This window comes from Hyperoodon ampullatus, assembly GCF_949752795.1.
Source record: "Hyperoodon ampullatus genome assembly, chromosome: 17".
Classification (NCBI taxonomy): Eukaryota; Metazoa; Chordata; class Mammalia; order Artiodactyla; family Ziphiidae; genus Hyperoodon; species Hyperoodon ampullatus.
In genome coordinates, this window is record NC_136930.1 from 35,363,644 (window position 1) to 35,373,383 (window position 9,740).

A 9,740-nucleotide genomic window follows, 5' to 3' on the forward strand; every position below is an offset into this window, starting at 1 on the left:
GCATCCTTTGTTCAAAAGAAGTGCAACTAGAAAATCTAATATCTAAAGCAATTTGTTATAAAGAACAGAACTATTCTGTTTTCACAGTGCTGAGAGGATAAACGAAAGGGCCTGAACCCAATCTGGGCACACTCTATGCCACCTCCCAACCCTAAGGGGTCCCATAGGACACAGTTTTTTACACTTCTGGCTTACTCAGAAGATAAAGCTTAATCAAATGCCTTATGATCTTTCTGTTTATTTCCCAATAATCACCCAAGGGTCCTCTTTGCTGTATCTGCATGTTAATTTACTCTCTCTCTACCCTCTACCCACCCCACCCCAGACAACTCACTTCTCCCAAAACCTTTTCCAGTCTCCATTCCTGACTTATAACTGCCCACAACCCCATTACAATAATGTTGCCTTGATAAATCCTACCTGTCTTAAGACAAGCTGAAATTCCAACTCACTCCACCTCTAAAATCTCATTTACTATAATCAAGCCTCTTCATCTTTTGTAGCTATTTAATTTGTCCTGAGCAGGTTTATCATTCAATGGGAACTGAGCTTACTACCTGTTCTGTGCCTCCATCTAACACACTGCTTTACACATAGTAGGCACTCATTAAATATTTATTAATTTACTTCAGATTTACAACCAACAGCAAAAATCTTAATTTTCTTTCAAATATTCTAAAAGGTTTCATTACCAAGGCTACCCAAAGAACACATGCCTTTCTTTTAAAATAGTCAAATTAGCTTTAATGGGTTGCTCATTTTATTACTTTTCATTTATATTTTCCTCTGATATTTTATACCCGCTTTCTCTAGCCAACTCAAAGCTTGACTTGGACAAGTCAATGGAGACTGATCACATTTACTTTCCATTTAGACCTGAATATCAGGTCTAAATGCACCTACCTACCCTTATTTAAACAAAGGATTCAAATTCATTGTCCACATTTGTTTCCCATCAGAGGTCAAATGTGGATCTCATTTCTAAATAAATCTAGCTAAAGATGAGAATGAAAATGTGTGACAGGTAGGCAAAGGGGTTGGGCAATAAAGAATACTTGCCTGACACATGATAAAAGTTACAGAATCCTAACATCACTTAAAAAGAACACTTTCACAGGAAAGGATTACTATGTCAGTCTGATAAACATCACAGTTCCAGTCCCAATATCATCTGCTGTTCTTCCCAGCTGTGTTTGCTTATCACTGTGTACATAACATATGCATAGATTCAGAAAATAAACTAGCAGGGTTTCATGACCTGTCTTACAGCTCACATATTCCTATATCTTGAGGTTAGGGGAGGGAGTATATAGTACATCTAGTTTTAACAAAATAGGGCAACCAGCTTCCTAAGACTTTGTATTTAAAGCACAACTTGCACCATGCTTACCATATTCACTGGGAGATGACTTCCCAATTTCTAATATTCCGCTTGCCAAATTGGATGTGCATTTGAAATGCTCTCAGCAATGCTGCTGTGGTAGCTCCCTGGCACAACCCTATGCCAGCCTTCGCAGGTACCATAATCTATCTACTTCAGCGTCACCAGGTGCACTCCCCACAAGGTCTAGTGGAAGGGATGTCCCAAACCCTCTAACATCTTTCAGCTAGTTTTCTCTCCTGGTGATCCAATAGACCTGGCCACAGCTAGCTCATCACCACTCTGGCAATATTTCTTCTCCTATTATTAGGGGCCCCCTAGCTCTTGAGAGCTTATCTTTAGACAAACTGCTATTACATATCATGGTAATATTTTCTCTGTTATTTCTCTGATTCAATCCAGTCAAGTCAGGTACCAACTAAGAGTTCACTGCATACATACTTTTAAGACATTCATCTTTGTCGCAAAGAACTTCAATTTGGCCTCCCACCAAACTTCGAATGCCACTGCAAAAACTTTCTATAACCTATGAAGCCACAGTGATTCCTGTGGTTTCCGTTTCTAGTGACACATGAAAGTAATGTAACTTGCATGTCCTTCCTAGTAAACAGTAGAAGTTTCTACTGCCATCCTGGATGATGACAAAGGGCTTACCTTAATCAAATCAGAAGTATAAAAATGTAATGGTTCCCAAGTTCCAAAGAAATCCAGCCTGGGTTCATTATTAATAATTTCACAAATTAGGATTAAACTTTTAATAATGTCTATATTTTTTCAAAATGAAAGTACAAAAATCAAAGTGTTATTGGTAATAATTGGGCTCTTAACTACTTTTTAGAAGCAATAGCAGACTGTTCTTTAGACAACAGACAGTTTTCTGGTCTTTCTTACTTAACATCTGATTCTAGCCAAATGATAATGTGCCCCATTGGTTTAAATAAGCTATTACTTACCAGGTTCTCTCCAAAAATGGTTTAAAGAGGTCATTTTCTAAATTTCCAAGTGACTTAGGTCCAAACCTCGAGACTGTGGAAAGCCTGGTAAGCACAATCAATCTCCACCATGCTTTAGCCTCTAGCCCCTCACTCCTGCCCCCAGGCACCAAGTTCACCTTGTCTAGCAACCCTGAGGGAAAAGCATAAAGGCTATTTTCTTTGAGCAAGACCTAAAATCTTTAGTTCCTTCTCACTGCATAAACAGATTCTTCCCTCCGTCATTCACTTCTGAAAAAAGTACAGTAACAACTAAGATTTCTGACAATCATCCTAGATCCAGGACGGCTATGGAAAAATTGACTCACTATTCCCCATCATACCCCTTCTTCACAATGAAGAATAGTGGGGAGATAATGATGTTCCACACTGATTCTACTTTCCAATTATATGCAGATTAGTAGTGCCCCCAACTCAGAATTAAAAATATAAACGAGGATTTTTTTCATTCTCCTAATCATGGGAAATTCCTGAAAGCCTACTGCTAATATCCTATATAGTCTTGTACGTAGGACAGTCGGGAAGCCTAATGATCAATGAGTCTATCATTTTGCTCCTGAAGAATGCACCTGAGGGCTGGAGTGCACCCCATGCCACCCAGCAAGTCAGTGACTGAACTGGAAAGGGAACTCCAGTTTTCCTATTAGGGGAACACACACACGCACTAGATCCTTCTTTTTATAATTGAATAGTTTACACCAGGGGTCCCCAACCCTGTTAGGAACCGGGCCACGCACAGCAGGAGGTGAGGGGTGGGTGAGTGAGCAAAGTTTCCTCCTCTGCCACTCCCCATCGCTCCCCCATTGCTCGCTTTACCGCCTGAACCTTTCCCCCCACCCGCACGCCCGGTCCATGGAAAGACTGTCTTCCACGAAACCGGTCCCTGGTGCCCAAAAAGGTTGGGGACCACTGCTTTACATTACATAATCAAACTCAAGATGGTACAGAATCCCTCTCCTCTTAGAAGTGACTAGGAAGTGGACCTAGCCAACTGGGAGATGCCGAGATCAAGATATAGAGTGACCAAACCGACTGGGATGGCACAAGCCTCAGGGATTAAGGACACTGGGCAGAAGAGCACTCTGGAGTGCTGAATGAGATCAACAGAGGGAACAGGCCTCAAGGCCTCAGTGTCGTGTAGGAAGGTGGTATTCTGACGGGAGAATAGAATTTAGTAATGGAAAAGCCTGGATTAGGAGGCACTGAGGGATACAGAGTGGCATGCATTTGGGCATATCCAAGGATATCTGCTGGCCAGTAGCCAACTGTGATTCCTAGGTTGGGGACGAGGGCAAATGTAAAGAAAACAGTGGATGCATAGTTCATAACTGCTAAGGAACACGTTAAGCCAGATATTCAGAGAACATGGCTCTAATTATTAGAACTTGGGAACAAAGCAGGTAATTAATTTGGGGAACACCGGGAAACCACAGTTTTCTAAACCGGAGCAAAAGGTCAAACCAGAAGAACTACTAAAAGAGTGATGGACTAGAGCTCTTTGAAATGAAGAAAGTGAAATGCTGGTTAATCATTTACTTAAAATCAGTGATGACAATGTACATGAAGGTTAATGCCAGGCTCACAGTAGGTCTCTAACATTTGTCCACTCCTCTACTTTCTCCCAAGTCCAACAACTAGGTGGCAGCCCTTGAATGCCCAGAGCACATTCAGTAGTCTATGCCCAAGGTGTTAAAAGATTGAGGAATCTAGTCAATCACATTCCCTAAGGCACTTGGAGGTGTTGAGATCGCTGGACAAACAATGGGAAAACTTTACATGTGTGCCCTCCACATTCAACAAGATCTATATCCTAGAGGCCCCATTCACCCAAATACTGATTTGCCTTAGGGACCTTGATCAATGTGAAGCCCACAAAAACAAACCCCTACTTCATGAGTTACATTATACAGGTAACCTCAATCAGAACTATCAAAGCAGAGGGATTTTAAGTAGGTCTCTTACAGTCACTGAAAATGTTAGTGGTTCTAAGCAAGATTGATGGTTTAAAACTTTTTCAAACAAGAGGGTCTCATACCTTAAACCTCGACCACGGGGCATTACTTTTGCAGTGGTTCTGATATCAAAGCCTGAAGATCACTTGACAAAGTATGAACATTCTGAAAAGAATCACAAGAAGCTCTTCCCTGTGTTCAAGCCACATAAGGCACTGAGGCTTAAAGGTTGATTGTGGCTTCAGCACAAAAAACAACTCACTAGAAGATCACATACCAAATGATGGGATTGTGTCTGTGAAATAAACTTTCTTCACTGATATGTGATCCAGTGTCATTTCTCCAAAGCGGCAAAGTGCTTGGTGCTATACCAGAGAATATACCCACCAAGGAATATACCCAGATCTCTGAAAGATATGCCACAATTTGGCTTCAAATTGGAAATTACATTCTTTATAAGCATTATTCTTTAGTTGGTTAAATACATGTAATCACAAGTACACACAATGTTGTTCTTCAAACTACCTCTTCTTTTGACCGGTGTTTCAGAAGAAACATTGCATTTGTTAATATCAAATATGCTAATGTGTCACAGTGTCTGTCTTCTCTTTTATCCACTCTGGAGATATTCTGAGCTTATCTCCGAAGAGTGTGTCTGGCAATTCAAGTGTGAAGCTACAAGCTACATAGTCTCTAATTGATCCAAAGCAGTGATCATGTCTCACCCTAGACAAATTACTATAGCCACAAGTCCACCGAACTGCAATTGTGGATGGAGTCAATATTGAACCTGATCCAAATTTCACCAGTCTTCCTTCTACCTTAATTCTCTATGTCCAGTTTTACATGGATAGCATTGCCATTCATTTTCTTTTTGTAGGAATGAAGTATTTTCTTTATTATGATTATTCATGTTAGAGTTCTCTTTTTAATACTGGATGATTATTTTTTAAAAACATGCCTTTCCTAGAAATATCACTAGTAAAATGCATCCAATTTTTCTCTAATGTGGTGCTTTCCCTGTCCATAAAACTTATTTGATTAGCAGTACTATAGAAGCTAAGGCTTTTGTACGCAGGCACTCAAGCATAATTTAATCATTTTATTTAAGCATGAAAAAAATTATTCTGAAAGCCCTGTTAGGTAAAATATCCCTGATTGGTTTAAACTTACATTTGCAGGTATATTAAGGGTGAAATAAATCACAGAATGCCCAGTATGCAATGGAATAGTGTTAACTTTGTTATAATAGTCAGCAGTGAGTTAAAAATTGTAGTATTAGAGAATGTAAGGAATAACTATCATTATAAATAACTGCATTTAAACAGATGATTTTAAAATAAATTTTGTTTTATGCGAAACCATTTTATATTACAAGGATTTTCACCCATGGAAACCTCTTTCATAGTCAAACGAGATGAGGTCCTAATTGCATAATACCATTTATCTGCTGAGGATAAAAGTGCCAACAAATGAAAATGCACATTAGGCAAGAGATCGTCAGAATAGAAAATTGTCTTTTTTATTTTTTTTTTGTTGTTTTTTTGTTTTTAAATAACCCACTCACATTAACGAAAGACTGCAGTAGCTTCCAAATTATAGGTTGTTATTTTTAGTGGAAGTAGTTCAATATTCATATTGGAGCAGATGTAGCAGTTTAACAAAACAGCTCTTCAATTCCTGCACAAATTGAAAACAGGAAAACTGATTGCATTTTCTCTTATCACTTTCCTTTTCTGAATTGACACTTTTGGCCTTCTGAAAATTTACACATGGCTTTCATCTCAACAGCACCTGCTGATCAAACAGAAACCTAACATTTTCATGAAAATGGTATAAAGAACTAGTTTTGTTCTAAACGCTGTAAAGGGCACAAGTTGCCTACTAGATAGCAACAACTGCTGGGTATAAGGCATATTCATAATAGTTTTATATTTCATTAAGCTTTAAAAAAAATACATTAAGTTCCTTCTATTTTTTCCATGTTCACTTTTGTATGATTCAAATTTCTTTGACTCAATGTCTGCCTGTTACTTAGTTTTATCATGCAGCGACTATGCAAAATGTGTAAAAGGGTAGCTTACACTAAGATACGGAATACTTAGTATTTTCTCTGCCACTGCTTGGAATACACATATTTATCTATACATATTGCTGTCTATCCAGGCACATGGGTGTAAAATACACACATCCCATTTTCTTATTCCACCCACAAAAAAAAGCAAACAAAGTCAGGCCCTATTTTTGAAGGGGCCTTACAGATTCTTTTATCAGATACAGGTTTAGCAGGTGCTTGAATGTTTGAGGATCCCCAACTGGGGAAAAATGGTTGTCACCTGAGCACAGGCCGGTAACGCTCTACCAACCACTCAGTGTAAATATCTCTGGGAAGGTAAAGGTAAATCTTGAAAATGGGTATTCTTATATGTAAAATACAAGATTGATAGCTAAGTAGCTTCCCAGATTTTTAAATAAAAGTCTATCACATATTTATCTGTTACACCTAATTCTAAGTAAAATTAAAGATGTTCCTAAGACATGCTCTCTGTCAGTTTCCTAGCAAAAGGGCTCTACCCTTCTGAAGGATTCCAAGTGTCCATTCCCTTTCTGCCTGGGTGACAAGGTAACCTCAGGCAGAAATGACATACAGTAATATATGTACCACTCTGGCAAGTTGGCCTGTGAATTTCGGTGTTTCATCATGCTCACTGAGGCAGCAGCAAACCTGAAATGTCAGTATGTTCAGTCAATGGAAGTGAAATAACGGGACTCTATTGTCTTACCCAATCGATCTGCTGTTGTCAACAAGGAAACATGCCCCCCTGGCTTTAAACAAATTTTAATTAGGCTCTTAGTTGCTGGTTCATATTTACCTACGAAAACACTTATCTTGACTATGTGTAGGAAGCAAAACAATTGTTTTTCCCACTTTTATCCATTTTAACTACCTTCTAAAGTTAATACTATCATTTTTAAGTACACTCATGAGTGTATTAAACATTTTTTAAATTAAACAGTTTTATTAGACATTTTAAAATTATTTTTCTTTTACACCAACTCCAAGGGGAAAAAAATCCCATGGTTCAAATCCAAAACACAAATCTACCTAACAACTTGATTTCTTTTTCCCTCTAGACCTAGTTGAAAGCATACTATAAAATCAACTAATTCCATATTAAAAGTAGGTTTCATTTGCTTTTCTCACTCATTCAAGTACCACCATTAGCATCAATTCACCACCCATTCAAAACATGTCACACAAAACCAAACACAAATGATCAATTCCAAAAGAAAAGCCTCTACCAATTTTGCTCAGTTTATCAATCTTACAAATAAGGGGTAAATGAAACTCCTGTTATATGGGGGATGGTGCGAAGAGGGGCAGGAGGTGGGGGTGAAAAGAAAATAAGGCATTTAAGCCATTCAAATCTGCCTAAGTTCTACAGCCCTTCCCTGCACCAGAAGGGAGACAGTCTCACCTTACAATAAAAATAAAAATGAACTAATCAAGTTGTTAAGCAGCTTTTTCTCTCCCCTCTTCATCTAAAGGCTTCAGCATCCCGTCAATAAATAATCTATTGTTCCCCCTTTATCCAGTCTCTTTAAACCTATTCAGAATGGCAAAACTAAACCCAATTAAAGATAAGGCCCTCCGGTAATCTCACCTCCGTGAGTCCTGTCTGGATAGCAGAGGTGATGGGAGATAGCGGCCAGGCCAGGGCTGATGCCTCCTCCTCACCACACACAACAAAAGGCAGATTTCTCTTTCTCCCTCTGCTAATCTTTAAATGTAAATTCTCTCCGCCAGCTAAGAGGAGCGACAGATAACATGTTACATCTTCACTTCTCCTGGTCTTATCGACTTCTGAATCATTGGAAAGGGAGAGAGGAAAAGAGAAAGGCAGCCTCCGCACGCCCCCCTCCCCCGTTCTTTCCCACCCCTCCTTCCTCCCTGCCCGCCTCCCCTCCCCGTTCACGGAGATTACCTTCTGGCAAAGGAGCGCAGGAGAGGCGGCCGCAGCCGAGGCGGCACCCAGACCGCGGCTTTGTATTCATTAAACACACATCGGAGCTTATCAGAAGTAAAAGGCTTGTCAGGATGGCACATTGTGTGTGAGTGAGTGTGTGAGCGCAGGAGGGAGAGGAGAGAAGCCAACGTGCATCAGGGTGATTACAATATCAGCAGGGCCCAGATGGAGGCAGGAAAATAAACAGAGGGTGCGTGTGAGACGGAGCGGGAGAGGGAGGAAAAGTGGGAGAGACAGAAAGAGACACAAGCTGGAGGGAAGAAACGGAAAGGCAACGAGGGGGCGGGGGCTCCGGCTCCAGAATGGGGATGGCAAGGAGGGCGAGGTACCCCAAGGCTGGCTGAGGGTGAGAGCCAGCGCTGGGGGAGGGTGGCCTGCATTCCCCAATCCGCCTCTACCCGGAGAGAACGGGAGGAATCCAGACTAGCGAACTGTATTTCCCTGCTCCAGGGCTAGACCGCCAACATTTTGCAGGTTCTGTCAAGGTCAAAGGGGGATCAAGAGCTCTCTTTCGGCGGAGCTTAACAATGAGACATTCACCATCTCACCTCCATCCAAATAGCCACAATTTGCAAAACAAACCTAGTGAGTCCTCACAGCGGTTACACAGCCTTCCAGACCAACCTCAAGTGGGAGTTCCCATCCCGTTCTTTGCTGACCCCAACGGCCCTAATTTCCAACCCCCTGCCCCCCCACACAAAGACCGACCCAGGCAGATACAAAATATCTCATTTCTCCGGGCTTCAAGTGTCCCAGCAGAAGACTTATGTAGCCAGCGTCACTGTGATAAGAAGGCGCACTTGTGATTGGTAGCTACAGGTGACTCTGAGACACCTGCTCCACCTCCAGAAATTGTGTTGGGGGAGGGGTTCCTCATGTGTACATCTGAGAGTCTATTTTGGAGGTGGGAATTTAAAACTGAGGCAATCAATCTCAGCTTGAGCTGCCTCACAGCTCTTCACCCACCCAGAGCCCAGGAATCAATCAGAGAACAAGCAGGAAGCTAGCGCTCCTCCATCAGCCCAGAGTTCATCTTCCACCCCATCAGGGTCTGGAGGGAGATACACCTGAGTGGTCTCATGGGAGCCCCTTTCCACTTTTAAATTGCACCCGTCAGACAACATGAACATCTGATCAGATCCTTAATGGAGTGCAGATAATGCAGCAAAGAAGGTTATTTTATTGCGGGGAGAGGGAGTATTTGGTCATGTTGTATTTCAAGGCACTGAAGCTTGGTTAACAAGCTCTCACTGCAGTATGAAGAGTTCAGAATAAAGTAGCCAATAAAGTACACAATTGTTCATGGTATACATTGCAGCCCCAGCTGCAGTGAAACTTCAGGTTGTAAAATAGTTTATGCATGAGGTCTCAATATAAAGAGACAAAA

General features: G+C 40.9%; 1 protein-coding gene across 1 annotated transcript in view; it reads right to left on the minus strand.

Annotated features, from left to right (window-relative positions):
• RUNX1T1 (RUNX1 partner transcriptional co-repressor 1) overlaps window positions 1-8,433 on the minus strand; it is a gene marked incomplete at both ends in the record, with an annotated part of 127,348 nt that extends 118,915 nt beyond the window's left edge. The window contains 4 exon segments of the mRNA XM_079722306.1: window positions 7,991-8,047; window positions 8,050-8,133; window positions 8,312-8,336; window positions 8,338-8,433. Of these exon segments, the coding sequence (XP_079578432.1) occupies window positions 7,991-8,047; window positions 8,050-8,133; window positions 8,312-8,336; window positions 8,338-8,433 (262 nt within the window).
• Window positions 8,434-9,740: the final 1,307 nt, after the last annotated feature.